Here is an 18,277-nt window from a genome sequence, read left to right on the forward strand (position 1 = left end):
ATAAAATGAGTGGGTCACCCAGTATGTAAAGGTCATTTTCTTACTCATCCTTGTGTAGTTCAATTCCAATTATTTACATTAAGAACCCTAAAATTTATGGGATGAATAATGTTTTGACCCTAAAGCAAAATAGAGCTGCGAGGCAGGTTTAAATGCTTACCAATTATGTTTAAACTTTTAAATTGTAATATTAGTTTATTTTTATAACGGTTGGTTTTTATGACCTCTGTAGCATTGATGCTTCAAGGGAGGATGGATCACTTGGGAGACTGGTCAACGACGACCTGAAACCAAATGCAAAAATGAAAAGAATCGATGTGGATGGCATACCCCGCCTTTGTTTATTTGCCATTATGGACATTAATGAAGGCGATGAGATCACGTATGACTATGGAGGAGATGACTTGCCATGGCGTTCTTGTCATAAACAGAATATTTTGAAGGTAGAGTAAAATGGTGTTTAATTGAAAAATAAGCATAAATTTAACAGTATGTCGTTTTGCAAAATAATCTTTGACACCTATTGACAGAATTTTTTAATTGTAGCTGATAAAAACAATATCAACTTATGAAAAATCTAATAAAAAAATAACAGTTATGACTCTGTTTCTGCTTTCAGTCTCTTCATCAGCCCTTATCTGTGACTACCGAACAGAATCACATCGAGTCTACTCATGCACATCTTAAAGAGGTTTGTCAAACATTTGTCTTCTGATTCTTGATCTGAAATGAAATTCTCATTCAGTTACTGTGTGTGATCCAGCGTTGTGTATGTTTATTGTGTGTGTATAATCATGGTTTAGGAGGTCATGATTTGGGATATAAGGACTTGGCAGTGATCTGTAATATTAATAACTCTTGTGGATGTTTATTATGTGAACTCATGGTTTAAGAGGTCCTAACGTGGGTCACCTGGATCTCCCAGTTATATTAGCTGCGTGGAGCAGGAAATCATTTTAATAGATTATTTAATAATTCTAACTCAATTTAATTTGGTTATAAGATGGTGTAAAAATGGGTCTGTGGTGTAGGGCTTCATCGCTCTTCACTCTCTATTAGAAGCACACGGTTGAGTGTACATTTGTCTTCTGATTCTTAATCTGAAGTGAAATTCTCATTCAGTTGATGCATGTGATTGAGCATCATTTATATGTTATAATAATCTGACCTGTCTATTTGTTTTAAACTGATTGTGCATCAAAAACCAAGATTCTTATGACTTTGTTTCTGTTTTCAGTCTCTTCATCAGCCCTTATCTGTGACTACTGAACAGAATCACATCGAGTCTACTCATGCACATCTTAAAGAGGTTTGTTAAACATTTGTCTTCTGATTCTTGATCTGAAATGAAATTCTCATTCAGTTACTGTGTGTGATCCAGCGTTGTGTATGTTTATTGTGTGTGTATAATCATGGTTTAGGAGGTCATGATTTGGGATATAAGGACTTGGCAGTGATCTGTAATATTAATAACTCTTGTGGATGTTTATTATGTGAACTCATGGTTTAAGAGGTCCTAACGTGGGTCACCTGGATCTCCCAGTTATATTAGCTGCGTGGAGCAGGAAATCATTTTAATAGATTATTTAATAATTCTAACTCAATTTAATTTGGTTATAAGATGGTGTAAAAATGGGTCTGTGGTGTAGGTCTTCATCGCTCTTCACTCTCTATTAGAAGCACACGGTTGAGTGTACATTTGTCTTCTGATTCTTAATCTGAAGTGAAATTCTCATTCAGTTGATGCATGTGATTGAGCATCATTTATATGTTATAATAATCTGACCTGTCTATTTGTTTTAAACTGATTGTGCATCAAAAACCAAGATTCTTATGACTTTGTTTCTGTTTTCAGTCTCTTCATCAGCCCTTATCTGTGACTACTGAACAGAATCACATCGAGTCTACTCATGCACATCTTAAAGAGGTTTGTTAAACATTTGTCTTCTGATTCTTGATCTGAAATGAAATTCTCATTCAGTTACTGTGTGTGATCCAGCGTTGTGTATGTTTATTGTGTGTGTATAATCATGGTTTAGGAGGTCATGATTTGGGATATAAGGACTTGGCAGTGATCTGTAATATTAATAACTCTTGTGGATGTTTATTATGTGAACTCATGGTTTAAGAGGTCCTAACGTGGGTCACCTGGATCTCCCAGTTATATTAGCTGCGTGGAGCAGGAAATCATTTTAATAGATTATTTAATAATTCTAACTCAATTTAATTTGGTTATAAACTGGTGTAAAAATGGGTCTGTGGTGTAGGTCTTCATCGCTCTTCACTCTCTATTAGAAGCACACGGTTGAGTGTACATTTGTCTTCTGATTCTTAATCTGAACTGAAATTCTCATTCAGTTGATGCATGTGATTGAGCATCATTTATATGTTATAATAATCTGACCTGTCTATTTGTTTTAAACTGATTGTGCATCAAAAACCAAGATTCTTATGACTTTGTTTCTGTTTTCAGTCTCTTCATCAGCCCTTATCTGTGACTACTGAACAGAATCACATCGAGTCTACTCATGCACATCTTAAAGAGGTTTGTTAAACATTTGTCTTCTGATTCTTGATCTGAAATGAAATTCTTATTCAGTTACTGTGTGTGATCCAGCGTTGTGTATGTTTATTGTGTGTGTATAATCATGGTTTAGGAGGTCATGATTTGGGATATAAGGACTTGGCAGTGATCTGTAATATTAATAACTCTTGTGGATGTTTATTATGTGAACTCATGGTTTAAGAGGTCCTAACGTGGGTCACCTGGATCTCCCAGTTATATTAGCTGCGTGGAGCAGGAAATCATTTTAATAGATTATTTAATAATTCTAACTCAATTTAATTTGGTTATAAGATGGTGTAAAAATGGGTCTGTGGTGTAGGTCTTCATCGCTCTTCACTCTCTATTAGAAGCACTAGGTTAAGTGTCCTATGTTATAGACGCTAAGTGAAATTGCTCTCATATTTTAATGAGTTTCCACAAAGATTGAGGTACACTTTATCTGAAGTAAAATTCTAGTATGTGTTGTAGACTATAATTTAATTCTTTGTTTTTTATTTAGTGTGATTTCGGCTCCGGGAGTATGATTCAAGGTGTGCCTGTCACTTATAAATATATTGTTCTGTTTAATTAAGGTTTTGTTTTTCTGCAGGGACTAATGCCTGGTTCCCCGAAGCAATCTGAGAACCCAGGATGTGTCTGTGATGGTAAGATGGTTTATCACAGTTTATTACACAGCAATCTGGAATGCTCTAGATATGTTGAACCATTTAATATTAGTCATAAATTAAAACATAAATATGCCTAATTATTAACACAAGATTATATTTACAATAATTAAACCAAACCGCACGTTCTTCTTGTTTGAACACTGTGTCTTTTACTTAAATCAATTAGTGCTGTATTGATTGGTCGATATAATTGACTGCGTCGAAGCTGATAATTAGTCGACATCAATATTTTGATCGACTGGTTATCTTCTATTATTTTACCGTCTAAATTTCGGAACTGATTCCAGTCTTTTTGAATCAGAAAAGGGCACACACACCTAATTACTAGGGATGAGTCACGAATTTCGAATATTCGATTCATTTATTTAATTATAGAATTTCGAATAGTGTCTGCGATCTTAAAAAAAATCTCTGTGTTTCACGCTTAACGCGTTCATGTAACCAAAGGCTGGCACTGCCAATAACGACACACCTTAAACCTAAAGGCTGTCAGTCAAGAGACAGTAGAGGAAAACATTTTCTCACAAGAATTGCTAACGAAGTTACGCACACTGTAGACTCGCGTGGCATAACGCAGACGGTAAATTTAGACGATGTCAAAAATTTGATCTGTGTGGGGGTCCAAATAAATGCGAATGAAGTGCAGTGCAAACTGTGCAATGCAAAGCTGTCTTACCATGGATCAACAAATGCGATGTACAGTCATTTGAGGGCGAAGCACCCAGCAGGTCCATCCACGGGTCAACAATCAGTTGCTCTTTTTATGGTCAGACCAACCAATTTGGATGCCAGACGGGCAGAGTAAATAACGGCTTTAATTACTAAAATGATAGCTATGGATATGCTTCCCATCGGCTTTGTCGAAGGAGAGGGCTCTTAAAAATCGTATGGAGTCGAACATCCCGAGTTTACTGTTCCGTCTAGAAAAACCATCACTGCCAGACTGGAGAAACTTTTTCATGAGAATAGAAATCGAAGCCTTTTGAGCTGTCAATTCATGAAATCGTTCCGGACTGTTAATAATTAGACAATTAGACTGGTCTAATAAGCATGTTGTAGGTTTAAATGTTGCAATTAGTTTAATTAAATCTTCTTGTTTTATAGGTGAGAAACACTTAAGCTTTTATTTTGGGGAGAGGGTTGGTTCGGATTCGTAGGACAGACTTGGAGGTTGAGAATTTACTATTTTTTTCTCGTATGTTTTCGATTCTCTCTGTAAAAAAATGTCATGAATTCATTGCTACCAAGGTGTGGCGGAATAGCTAGGTCAGGTGAAGTCTGTTTATTTGTTAATTTAGTATTTTTCTTTTTATTCTTCATTTGCTGCTTTTAGTGCCTTTGTACCAACCCCACATTTACAGACTTTTAAGTCATGACTGGATATTCTTTTGAACCATCAAGTCTGTTGACCTAGTGTATTTACTGATATAGATCGGCAAGCTTGGAGTTGTGTCATACAGGAGCCATAATACACTAGGTGCTAATACAAAGTTACTAGTTTCCAAAAAGCTAGACCACTATCTGTTGATGACAGACAAAGGGGTTAGTGTTTTTGTTTTGTTTAGTTTTTTTTTCATTTTGCTGTCAAATATACAAATATACTTGACCAGTAAATATACTGGTTAATTATATTTATTTTAGACACTGCAGTGTTCCGTTGTTATATGTATTGAGGCTTTGTTCATTTGACCTAAACATCCCAAACAGTTAGCTTTTAATTATTTTCTTTTGACAATTTATATTTAGGTTAAAATGGCTGTTGTCCTTTTAAAAAAAAACTCATTGCTGCTTGTCGGTCTGCATTTATCAATAAATTACAAAAAGTATATATTTTTCTTTAAAATGGCTATCTTTGGAAGTTAAATGTGAACTTTCAAAAATAAAAATGATTTGTTTAGAATAATTGATTATTTGATAAATTAGTCGATAGATATAAAAATAGTCGTTAGTGGAAGCCCTAAAATCAATACATTTTCATAGCCAATAGTTTATCTCATCTAATGAAATGAGTAGCTGTGTAATATTAAGGATAATGCACAGCCAGCTAATAAACTTAAGTGATGAAAAATAACTGCATTTCACATGCTAAGATAAAATGCTCAAAATTACAGACAACTAAGGACAGATTACTGTAAAACAATATTATATGTATATTATGAACACAAAGTTAAACATTTTTTTGTGTTTTATTTAGGTTGTAAAACACATCAGCTTGTCAAAGAGGAGATGACATCTTTTGACAAATGTTCTGTTTGTGATGGACCTTTCTCCCCACTGAAGTGGTGGGGGCTGAGATGCAAAGGTTAGTATCAAAATTCACATGGGATTTTCTTAGTATATTTTCCCCTTTGACTGATTTAGTTGCCATAAACTTCCTGGAATGCTTGATGCTGATTGGTTAGTCGCGATATTCCAAAGTATGCTATCCCCGTTAACAACTGCTGAGACTGATAACACACCGCTTATACTGGATTTCAACTTTACGGGGCAATGGTTAAAAATACATATAAATATAACGAATTAACAACATATATTCAAACGATTAAATCATGATGATTGTTTGGCTTGTTTTGAGGGGGGGGAATTGATATGGCGATTTATCATGAGATTTCAGCCCAAGAGACGTTATCGATACTCTGGTACAAAGTATAGATTTTTTTTCAAATACAAACGATCCAAATTCATTCCTACACTGTGCTTATCCAGAGCGGTTGAACCCACATATTTCTGTGGTGACGGTGCCAGATTACCGATGGTCATATGAACGTAAATTGTAATTCACAGCAGAGAAGAAATACAAGCATAATGGCGGCGAACCAACAACATATTAGAGATGCGCCAGCATCTTTTAAATCAAAAGTTTGAGTGCACTTTGGATTTCTAAGTGAATGTAAATAAGTGGGCGCGGTTATCTCAGCGCTCTGCAAGTTTGGAATACTCTTTTGACCTTCTTTCAATCTGTAGTTTCTTGATTCGCTCAAGTCCGGCTTTTCTCTCTCACCCGCAGTGCTCGTGCAGGGGTGCAGATATCTGCGCGTGCATATTAATAAAGCTCATTCCCACGTATTTCTGAAGTCAGATTATTTTGTAAAGCTTTAATAGTTTTTATAAAGTTCAACTTTACGCTAGACAAGGCGAAACTTGCGTTGAAATGCGCAATGATGCTCAAAGCTTGAGCGCTTCGACGTGAGGCGCCGCAAACCCCCATTTCGGGAGACGCGTGTGGAGCCACCAGAGACTCACAGTCCAATGACAAGCGCAAGAATAAACAAACCTAAAGACAGAGAGTCATAACACACTAAAAATGCTCATCTAATAGATCCTTTTTTCCCTTTATTTACTGATGTTGTGATGTATTGTTATAGAATTGCCAAGCGATATATCCATTATCGCAGAATCACCGCATTGTGATATTATCGGTATCGTGAGCCCTGTATCGCGTATCGTATCGGGAGGTACCCTGCGAGTCCCACCCCTACTTGTTATCATGTTTTGGTTAAATGGTTCATATCATGGCTAAGTTACTACACAACTCTAAATGCATTTGTATTGTTTTTCATTTTCATGGCCGGCTTGTTTACTGTAATATCCAAATATATGCTATTTTAGGTTTACTCTGTAGATGTTTTGTTTTATACAGTCAGGTCCATAAATATTGGGACATCCACACAATTCTGACAATTTTGGCTCTATACACCACCACAGTGGATTTCAAATGAAAGGAACAAGATGTGCTTTAACTGCAGACTGTCAGTTTAATTTGAGGGTATTTACATCCAAATCAGGTGAACGGTGTAGGAATTACAACAGTTTGCATACATGCCTCCCACTTGTCAAGGGACCAAAAGTAATCGGACAATTGGCTTCTCAGCTGTTCCATGGCCAGCTGTGTGTTATTCCCTCACTATCCCAATTACAATGAGCTGATAAAAGGTCCAGAGTTAATTTCAAGTGTGCTATTTGCATTTGGTATCTGTTGCTGTCAACTGTCAAGATGAGATCCAAAGAGCTGTCACTATCACTGAAGCAAGCCATCATTAGGCTGAAAAAACAAATCAAACCCATCAGAGAGAATGCGAAAACAATAGGCGTGGCCAAAACAACTGTTTGGAACATTCTTAAAAAGAAGGAACGCACCGGTGCGCTCAGCAACACCAAAAGACCTGTGAGACCACAGAAAACAACTGTGGTGGATGACCGAAGAATTCTTTCCCTGGTGAAGAAAACACCCTTCATGATAGTTGGCCAGATCAAGAACACTCTCCAGGAGGAAGGTGTATGTGTGTCAAAGTCAACAATCATGAGAAGACTTCACCAGAGTGAATACAGAGGGTTCACCACAAGATGTAAACCATTGGTGAGCCTCAAAAACAGGAAGGCCAGATTAGAGTTTGCCAAACCACATCTAAAAAAGCCTTCACAGTTCTGGAAGAACATCCTTTGGACAGATGAGACCAAGATCAACTTGTACCAGAGTTATGGGAAGAGAAGAGTATTGAGAAGGAAAGGAACTGCTCATGATCCTAAGCGTACCACCTCATCAGTGAAGCATGGTGGTGGTAGTGTCATGGCGTGGGCATGTATGGCTGCCAGTGGTACTGCTTCTCTTGTATTTATTGATGATGTGACTGCTGACAAAAGGATGAATTCTGAAGTGTTTCGGGCAATATTATCTGCTCATATTCAGCCAAATGCTTCAGAACTCATTGGACGGTGCTTCACAGTGAAGATGGACAATGACCCAAAGCATACTGCAAAGGCAACCAAAGAGTTTTTGAAGGGAAAGAAGTGGACTGTTATGCAATGGCCAAGTCAATCACCTGACCTGAATCCGATTGAGCATGCATTTCACTTGCTAAAGACAAAACTGAAGGGAAAACGCCTCAAAATCAAGCAGGAACTGAAGACGGTTGCAGTAGAGGCCTGGCAGAGCATCACCAGGGATGAAACCCAGCGTCTGGTGATGTCTATGCGTTCCAGACTTCAGACTGTAATTGACTGCAAAGGATTTGCAACAAAGTATTAAAAAGTGAAAGTTTGATTTATGATTATTATTCTGTCCCATTACTTTTGGTCCCTTAACAAGTGGGAGGCACATTTGCAAACTGCTGTAATTTCTACACCATTCACCTGATTTGGATGTAAATACCCTCAAATTAAAGCTGACAGTCTGCAGTTAAAGCACATCTTGTTCCTTTCATTTGAAATCCATTGTGGTGGTGTATAGAGCCAAAAATTTTAGAATTGTGTCGAGGTCCCAATATTTATGGACCTGACTGCATATGAAAATGTTTATGAATTTTCTAATGAAACATTCTTATTTCTTAAACAGACTGCACTACTACATGGCATGTGTACTGTTACCATAAAAAACATGAAAGACTAAAGATCTGGGTAAGTATTATATTTTGGAAACCTTTCAAAGTGTTTATGACACCTCAAACAAAAAGAAATGAGTAAAACAGAGCCATTTATAAAATTGGACATAACCTTTTAGGCCAAGTGAGTAGTTTTTAGTAGGCTGTAAATATCTATATCTCATATTTTACTATTAAAATGAAATGGTCTAGGGGGAAACCCGATGAACACTTTACTTTAAAACCATTTAAGTAACATAAGTTCATTAACATATTGGAAATTCTCTCGTAGTTTACTCACCTCCATCTCATCCCAGATCTTTCTTTAGCCGAACACAAAATTGCTGTCTATCTTTTGAAGCAAAACAATACATTTTTGATGGAAAACAATATTTTGAGTTTTATGGCGATCATCCATCGTCACACAATCATAGTTATTCATGATAATGAGAACCAGCGCTATTCCATGCCATAAAGTTGATGCCATATTTAACATGGTGTGCTTTTCAGTTGGTTACCATGCAACTGTGATGATACATGACTGTTAAATAACCTCAAAATATATATGTTTTTCCCAAACGTGTTGTTTTACCTCAAATTGCAATCTATGTCAATTATCATTGTAGTTTTACATATTCCTCGTTTTGCTTTGAATTTCAATTAGAATGAATCTGAAACCAGTGAAGAGGACATATCAGATGATGATCCAGAATATGTTCCAGCTTCAGTAACTGATTCAGAAGATGATGTACCACCAAGTACCTTGACAAAATCTAAAGTTCTGGAAGATATACAATCACCGATGATGGATACAAGTCACATCAGTGGAATAACTGCAAATAAAACATCCACCAACAGAACAGACTCAACAACTGTAGCACAGAAGGGGCAAAATTTTTGCTTTGTTTGCAAAAAAGCTCAATTTAAAATAGCTCGACATTTCAAAGCTCATGTTAAGGAAAATGCAGACATCGCCAAAGCTCTTAGTTTCCCTGCAGGCTCAAAGAGTAGAAAGGAGTGGCTAGAGAAACTTCGAAACAAAGGGAACTTCATGCATAACTGTGAGGTTCTGAAAGACGGAGCTGGTTCACTTAAAGTCAAGAGAAGAGCCAAGGGTGACTTTAAAAAATATGAATACTGTATCCATTGTAAGGGTATGTTTTTGAGAGCAGAGCTGTGGAGACACATGAGAAGGTGTTCTTCCAAACCGGAGGACCATAACCACCCAGGAAGGAAGAGAGTACTTGGTCTAGCTGCAGTGGTCAAATCAACTTGTTCAAGCTCTGTTGAAGATGGGGTACTTAAGATGTTAAGCCACATGCATGATGACGACATTGCAAGTGTGGTTCGCAATGACTTTTGTCTTATTAGGTTTGCTGAGTCCCTTTACAGCAAACATGGACATGACCCTTCAAAGCATGACTATATCCGCCAAAAAATTCGGCAGCTTGGAAGGTTCCTACAGGCCATGCGCAAAAGCTCTCCAATACTCACTTTAGAGGATGCTATAAAACCTGGAAATTTCCTAAATGTGATTGAAGCAGTAAAAGAGACTGCAGGATTTGATAAGGATCGTAACAGTTACAAAACTCCAAGTCTTGCCTTAAAGATTGGTCACTCCCTGTTGAAAGTGAGTGACATTATTCATTGCCATGCTCTCATGGCTGGAGATGAGAACCTAATTAAATCCTCAGATGCCTTCCAGAAGCTTTATCGGGCAAAGTGGTCAGAGTACATTTCACACAGTGCTCTGAGCACCATTAGTGACCTGAAATATAACAAACCAGCAAAACTACCCCTCACCGAAGACATCATCAAACTGAACAAGCATCTTGATGAAAATGCGAATTCAGCAACCGCAGCATTGGAGGATGAGGCAACACCACAGAACTATTCCAATGTTGCAAGAACAACACTAACTAAGATAGTTCTTTTTAACAGAAGACGTGTTGGAGAGGTTTCAAAAATGAAACTGAAAAATTATATGGAACGACAATGCGCAATCACCCAGAAAGAAATGGGTCTTTCAGAATATGAACTGAAATTGTGCAGTTATTTTGAGCGTGTTGAGCTGAAAGGAAAAAGGGGAAGAAAGGTAGCAGTGCTACTAACTCCTGAGATGACAAAAGCACTAACCCTGATGGTTGAGAAGAGAATGGAATGTGGTGTGCCAAGCAAAAATGAGTATTTATTTGCTGTTCCAAGCTGCCTGACTTACTACAGAGGACATCAAAGTCTCAGAAAGTTTGCAGATGAATGTGGGGCAAAGAAACCAGATTTTTTACGATCTACTCAGCTGCGCAAAGAAATAGCGACCACTTCTCAAATTTTAAACTTAAAGAACAATGAAATGGATCAACTTGCTGATTTTTTGGGACACGACATATCAGTGCACAGACAATTTTACCGTCTGTCTGAGCCCACCGTTCAGAGTGCAAAAATTTTCAAGTTGCTTCTTGCACTGGAAAAGGGAAAGCTGAGTGAGCTACGGGGGAAAACACTTGATGAAATTGGAGGTATTTAAGTTCTCGTAACATTAAGGCTTTACAGTAAGGATCCACATGTTTACATTAGTTAATTAACAAATTATTAACAAAAGATTAACAAATGCTTAAATTTAAATATATTTTTCTTAAATTGTGGAAACATTTAACTAATTTTTATGAATGGAACCTTATTGTAAAGTTTTTCCATAAACCTTAATGTAAAAAAATGTTTGAGTCACTTGTTAATAATAATAATAATAATAATGTTATTATGGAATTGCAGGAAATCATAATTCATGTTTAGCACTACCCATTACCCGCTTCAGAAATTGATTTTGTCAGTACCTCATCTGTGTGCCTTTTGTCATCAAATCCAGATGTGCTCTATGATATTTTTTCTTCAGGTTTTTGACTGAAAATTTCATTTGTTTTTTTTTTCAAGATCTCACAGATGGTGATGATGACGAGGATGATGAGAGTGAGGAAGATGCAAAACTGGACAAAGATACTGCAGATGAAATTGGTATGTATTTTAAATGCAACAAAAATATTTCAGCATGCTATAATAAGGATAACATTTATATTTTTGAACTAAAATGGATGGGAGAACTTTTCTGTTTATCCCACGCTAACAATCAGCGCACATATCCATGAATAGTTGAACTGTATTCACAGTCCTGTCTGCTGCCTTATGCTCCCCTACCAGTTTTCCCTGTGTTTTCACCCCGTTGACTCCCTTTCAGTTGACCTTTAATTTCATAGACTTAATTTACTGTTGCATTTAGTCATATAGCAGAAGCCTTTATCCAAAGCGAGTTACAGAGAGTTCAAGGAGCAATAAGTGATATCTTATACATGAGCAATAGTACTGTAGATGCCAATACAAAGTTATTGTTTTCCACAAAAGCTAGACCACTACCTGTTGAGAGAAAGGGTTAGACAAATGAAGAAAAAATACCACTGTCAGGTATCCACACAAGAGTTGGGTTTTAAGTAGTTTTTTGAATGTTGTGAGAGATGTGGTTGACCGGACAGAGTTTGGAAGAATGTTCCACCAGGAAGGAGTTGTGAATGAGAACGAGTGGGAAAGTGATTTACTGTCCTTATGGGAAGGCAATACAAGACACCGCTGGTTTGCTGAGCGCAGGGATCTTGATGGGGTGTAGGAGTGCAGGAGAGTGTGGAAGTAGGCCGGTGCCGATCCAGTGATAGTCCTGTAGGCCAGCGGTTCCCAATCCTGGTCCTCGCGACCCCCTACTCTGCATATTTTGTATGCTTCTCCTACCGCTTCGGAGGTTTGTTTAATACGCCCATAAGAGCCCTGCGAAGTAAACATCACTAGATATTCTGCTATAAATCCCGTTCGAAATGTGGATAATGTTGCGCAAATCTCAAAATTCAGTTCAGGGAACACGTAATCGGAACGCGGTTCATTCATTAACCCCTCTTCTAATGAGCTAGAGATTTAAATCAGGTGTGTTAAACAAGAGAGATACACAAAATATGCAGAGCGGTGGGTCGCGAGGACCAGGATTGGGAACCGCTGCTGTAGGCAAGCATTAGTGACTTGAATCTGATGCGGGCTTCAACAGTGGAGAGAGATGAAAAGGGGTGTCACATGAGCCCTTTTGGGCTGTTATAAGAAGAGGCGTGCTGCTGCGCTCTGGACCAGCTGGAGTGGTTTGATAGCCTTTGAAGGAAGACCAGCAAGGAGAGCATTGCAGTAGTCCGACCTTGAGATTACCAGGGCCTGGACATTTTCCATCATCCACCCGCACCGGACACCCTCTTTGATTACACCCTTACCTGAGACCCATGATCACACTCGCACCTGAACCTCATCGCCATGGACACTATATATGCATTGTGTTTGTTGTCAGCTCTACTCGTCGTATATGTATCGTCTAGTGCCGACACGTTAGTTATTGTTTACCCCTTAACCTGTGGATTACTTACCTGTTTACCTGTGAGTTACTTACATGTTTACCTGTGAGTTACTTACATGTTTACCTGTGAGTTACTTACATGTTTACCTGTGAGTTACTTACCTGTTTACCTGTGAGTTACTTACCTGTTTACCTGTGAGTTACTTACCTGTTTACCTGTGAGTTACTTACCTGTTTACCTGTGAGTTACTTACATGTTTACCTGTGAGTTACTTACATGTTTACCTGTGAGTTACTTACATGTTTACCTGTGAGTTACTTACCTGTTTACCTGTGAGTTACTTACCTGTTTACCTGTGAGTTACTTACCTGTTTACCTGTGAGTTACTTACCTGTTTACCTGTGAGTTACTTACCTGTTTACCTGTGAGTTACTTACCTGTTTACCTGTGAGTTACTTACCTGTTTACCTGTGAGTTACTTACATGTTTACCTGTGAGTTACTTACATGTTTACCTGTGAGTTACTTACATGTTTACCTGTGAGTTACTTACCTGTTTACCTGTGAGTTACTTACCTGTTTACCTGTGAGTTACTTACATGTTTACCTGTGAGTTACTTACATGTTTACCTGTGAGTTACTTACATGTTTACCTGTGAGTTACTTACCTGTTTACCTGTGAGTTACTTACATGTTTACCTGTGAGTTACTTACATGTTTACCTGTGAGTTACTTACCTGTTTACCTGTGAGTTACTTACCTGTTTACCTGTGAGTTACTTACATGTTTACTTGTGGGTTATTTGGCTGTTTTGTTGTGGGTTACTTACCTATTGATTACTCACCTCATCGGCATGAGAATGCTTGAAAGGAGTTATAGGAAATAAAGTGCATTCTCGTATATTTCTGAACTTTTGTTCAAATTTGTTAAACCTGTAAAACGCTAATTTGACAGGCAAATGACACCACACCGCTTCAGCATGTAAACTCTGACAAAAACGATCGTACGTGATTAAAATCAATGAAATGGGCACCGTGTACTGATACTGGTGCTCATCAAACAAGTTGTACTACAGTTTTTTTAACTATTGTATACTTTTGTTTTAAAGTTTTTGCTAACATTTCTTGGGTGCTGGGACAGTTGCCATCAGACTTTAACTACACTTTTCTTTTACATAACTTAAAGATGAACAAATGGACACATCTGACAGAGGGAGGGAGGCTGACAGACATATATGTGTACAAAATGGTATGAAGTTGCGGACAAAATGTAACGCTATGTTCCTATTTCTTTATACTTTAAAACAGACCTACATCAAAGACTTAATGAATTTAATCTGTTATATTGTCCTGCTTTACATATTTGTTCAGGCAATAACTTGGACATATCTGAACGTTCTACGTGCAGTACAGCCGACAGACATATTCATCGACACAATGGTATGATCAAGTTGGAATTTAATTTGTATTTAGTATAACATATATTTTAGAAAATGTAATCTTAATTTCTTGTTGTGACTACTGTGAATACGATTTAATGTAGTGGTAAGACTTTACAATAAGGTGCTATTCGTTTACAGTAGTAAATGCAAAGCTAAAAATGAGAAAAAAAAGCATTTATTAATCCTTGTTAATGTTAGTTAATGTTGATACAGTTATTCATGTTACTTAATGGTGCATTAACTAATGTAAACAGATACAACATTTGATTTTAAACATAAGAATAATAAATGCTGTATTAATATTGTTTATTGTTAGTTTATGTTAAATAATCCATCAACTAATTGTTAACAAATAGAACCTTGTTGTAAGGTGCTCCCAATGTAGTTTAATTAAAAAATGAAATGTATATGAAGATTTTGGTTCTATAATGAGATAACTCCATTTGAAAAAAAAAGAAATTGTATTGTGCATTCCAATTAATATCAATCAAACTGCAGTTGGTTTGTTTTGATTTGAGCCATAATAACTAAAACAATACAGGTTACTTACTCAATAAAAACCTGATAACACAATAAAAACATGATTTTTTTTAAACGGAGTTATTTCATTTTGGAACCAAACTCTTCATATATAGCTGAGAGAAGAACAAGATGCACATTGACTTGATTTAGTTTAAGATGCACTCTATGCGAAGGTGGTACATTACATAAGATTGTAGTCAGTGATTCTAACAAACATTTGTATTATCTTGTTTGTTTTTAGTTTCTGGCAAACAGAAGCCAATCAGAGCTGCAAGGCGACCGTGGTCGAATGCAGAAATCAGTGCAGTTATGCGGCACTTTAAAGCTCACATTGCAAAAGGTCATCTGGCATCTTTAAGGGAGTGTGAGCTTTGCAAAAAGTGTGAACCAGTCCTACAAAACAGGACATTGCAAAACATCCGAGATTTTGTTCGAAACAGAGGGCTAACCCTGAAGCGCAAATTAACCGTAACTCTGGAATCTGACTGACATCCAACTGTCTTCCAAATATTGAAAGTGTCCACGGATTGTGATTATTTAAGTTTATTTTCATGAATCGAAAGTTCTAACATTTTTTTTGTGACAGCAGTTTCAACATGACATGAGTTCAAGTAAACTATGGATAATTTTACAGATTTCAAATGTATTGTTGCAAGGTTTACTGTTTGTAATCAAATTGTATGTTACATTGATGAATTAAATATCCTCATGCGTAATGTGTTTGAAATAAATATTTTATACACTTCATATCTTGGAAAGGGTCTTTTGTGTGTTCACAAGATTCAGCCACGATTGTAGACCCTGACTCATTTTTAGGTCATGTTATTATTGATTAAATAAATCTATTGCTGGATATTGCCAAAATATCATTGTTTCTCACACATTCTAAATATCCTTGAGTTAATAACCATTGGAAAAGGCTGGTATTATCTGCAAGCATAAAATTCGTCTATTACACAAATATACAACTGGAACTGAAGAAGGTCCTGGTATTGTCTTATTTCAACACTTTAACCTGCTTTAGACTAGTCCTTGACTAAATTAAAGGACTCTTCCAAGAGCTGTCTAAATTGAAAACAGCTTTCACTGTTCATTTCTCAAAATAAATACAAGTAAACTGTCATGTTTGTAAAAACTACTTTAATGTCCCAACGTAACTAAGGCCTAATCCTGGTTTACTCTAATCCCTGTCTGGGAAACTGCCCCTTTAAGAAGTTTTTTATTGAAGAGCTTATATTTAGGACAACTGTCAGGATTTTTGTTGTGTATACAGAGACCTCATAAACCCTGTTGTCTCTGTATACCACCTAGAGGTTTGATGTGTGTGTTGTGTATATAGAGACCTCATAAACCCTGTTGTCTCTGTATACCACCTAGAGGTTTGTTGTGTGTGTTGTGTATATAGAGACCTCATAAACCCTGTTGTCTCTGTATACCACCTAGTGGTTTGTTGTGTGTGTTGTGTATATAGAGACCTCATAAACCCTGTTGTCTCTGTATACCACCTAGTGGTTTGTGGTGTGTGTTGTGTAAATAGAGACCTCATAAACCCTGTTGTTCCAGTATACCACCTAGTGGTTTGTTGTTTGTGTTACAGAAAATCACATTAGTGTTTTCACCCTAAGAAATGTTTTTTAAAATATCAGTGTAGATTTCCATTTGGCATTAGTTGTTATAACACAGTGAGATTTTAATATGCACAAGTAGTTAAACATCAGCCTGTGCTCGCTTGTCTGTCTACTATATATATTATAACATGAAGATAATGGAAAAACTGAGACAGACTAAATCCAGAAAATTGTGGAAATGTGCCAATGTACCTACTTTAGGACAATCGCTGTTTCAAACAAAAGGGTTGACTCGCCAGATTGATTTGATTTATGTGACATGTTGAATAACATGGAATTTTTCACAAGTGGTTAACATGTTTCACAGTACTGCATCTTTGTAAGGATCTTTCTGATGTAATTGAGTGTGTTGGAGACTAATGTGCCTAAGACGTTTGCAGAGTACTATATTGATTATGTAGAGAGCCCTCGTAAACCCTGTTGTTCCTGTATACCAGTTCATGGCTAATTCTGTGTGTTGTATGTGTTGAGACCCCATAAACCCTGTTGTCCACGTATACCACAATGTGGTTCTGTCCCTATAAATCCTGTGAAATGTCACAAATGTAATATATATATGTTTTGAAAGTGAAATAATGTTTTTGAAGTGAGATGTATCTTCTGTAGCTCAAATGAAAATTTTTGACATGACTTTTACCTTGTTTGAATGGTGAGAAATGTGTGTCCCCTTAAACCACTGAAAAAACACAGTGGCCTCATAAGCCACATATGCCTGTATCTGTGTGTGTGTGTGTGTGTGTGTGGGTAGGAAGGGGGGCAGAGAATCCTCGAGCATAGCTGGAACTTCAATTTTATCAACTGACTGCATGCATCACACTTTAACACAATCAAGTTATTTTTAAACTTAAAACCTGATTTTCAAAATATTTAATCTTATTTCAGTTAAACGCTATTTATCTATCATCAGTTCTTCTTAATTCTTTAACTCATTTTGTGTCATTTCATCCATAGAGATTATGGTCAAAGACCATTCATTCTGAAAAAAAGTTCATAATGTTTTAAAAAAGTTATTTTTAAGCTTAAAAATCTCAACCTGACTATTTTGTCTTATTTATTTGGTCACTATATATCTATTTTATTAAACATCAGTGCTTCTTGTATTCTTTAACTTTTAACTGCTCTCATTCACAGGAGCTCATTGACCAAACCAATTCCTTATCTCTTCCGCTGTGAAGGGGGGGTGTGTGACAGCGAGGTCTGGACATTACAAACATCTTTTATGATCATCAACAAAGGTCATAAATGTACACACGTTGCACGATCAAAGGGGGTCATAATCATAAAACACAGCAGGGGGCCATAAATTAGGGGGTCAAACGAGGTCATAATCATAAAAACACAGCAGGGGGCCATAAATTTGGGTAATAAATCACAATTTTTGACACACGGTGTATCATATTTACTACTATTGTGAGTTTGAACTGTCTAAGATGTATTGAATCAATCATTTTATGTAAATATTTTTAGTGTTTCATAGAATCCCATATTGGTAAAATAAAAATATTTTTGGTATATACTGTACGTTAAATACAAATTGTATTAAAACCAATGACTTTAGTAGCCTAATTCTTTAGTAAATTATTTTAAAGTTTATTACCTATTAATAACTCTTAAGAATATAACAATCAACATGACTTATGCATCCTGTGATTTTCATCATGTATTTTTGCACTCATGCATACAGCCATATTTTATTTGTAATTTCACAGGTTATGGCACCAGT

General features: G+C 36.7%; 2 protein-coding genes across 2 annotated transcripts; both read left to right on the forward strand.

The window, feature by feature from the left end:
* Positions 1-312: 312 nt before the first annotated feature.
* LOC130421273 (uncharacterized) lies at positions 313-9,602 on the forward strand. The gene is made up of 8 exons (XM_056749072.1): positions 313-443; positions 620-691; positions 1,856-1,927; positions 3,156-3,210; positions 5,429-5,536; positions 8,567-8,628; positions 9,256-9,479; positions 9,590-9,602. Exons 1-8 carry the CDS (start codon positions 354-356, stop codon positions 9,600-9,602), a joined length of 696 nt encoding a protein of 231 aa, XP_056605050.1. The 5' UTR covers positions 313-353.
* An 82-nt stretch (positions 9,603-9,684) lies between these two features.
* On the forward strand, positions 9,685-15,578 carry LOC130421178 (uncharacterized). Its single transcript, XM_056748933.1, has 5 exons — positions 9,685-11,107; positions 11,520-11,600; positions 14,149-14,211; positions 14,334-14,402; positions 15,168-15,578. The coding sequence occupies exons 1-5, from the start codon at positions 9,748-9,750 to the stop codon at positions 15,413-15,415; spliced, it is 1,821 nt and encodes a 606-aa protein (XP_056604911.1). The 5' UTR covers positions 9,685-9,747; the 3' UTR covers positions 15,416-15,578.
* The last annotated feature ends 2,699 nt before the right edge of the window (positions 15,579-18,277 follow it).

Source organism: Triplophysa dalaica, chromosome 5 (genome assembly GCF_015846415.1).
Source record: "Triplophysa dalaica isolate WHDGS20190420 chromosome 5, ASM1584641v1, whole genome shotgun sequence".
NCBI lineage: Eukaryota > Metazoa > Chordata > Actinopteri > Cypriniformes > Nemacheilidae > Triplophysa > Triplophysa dalaica.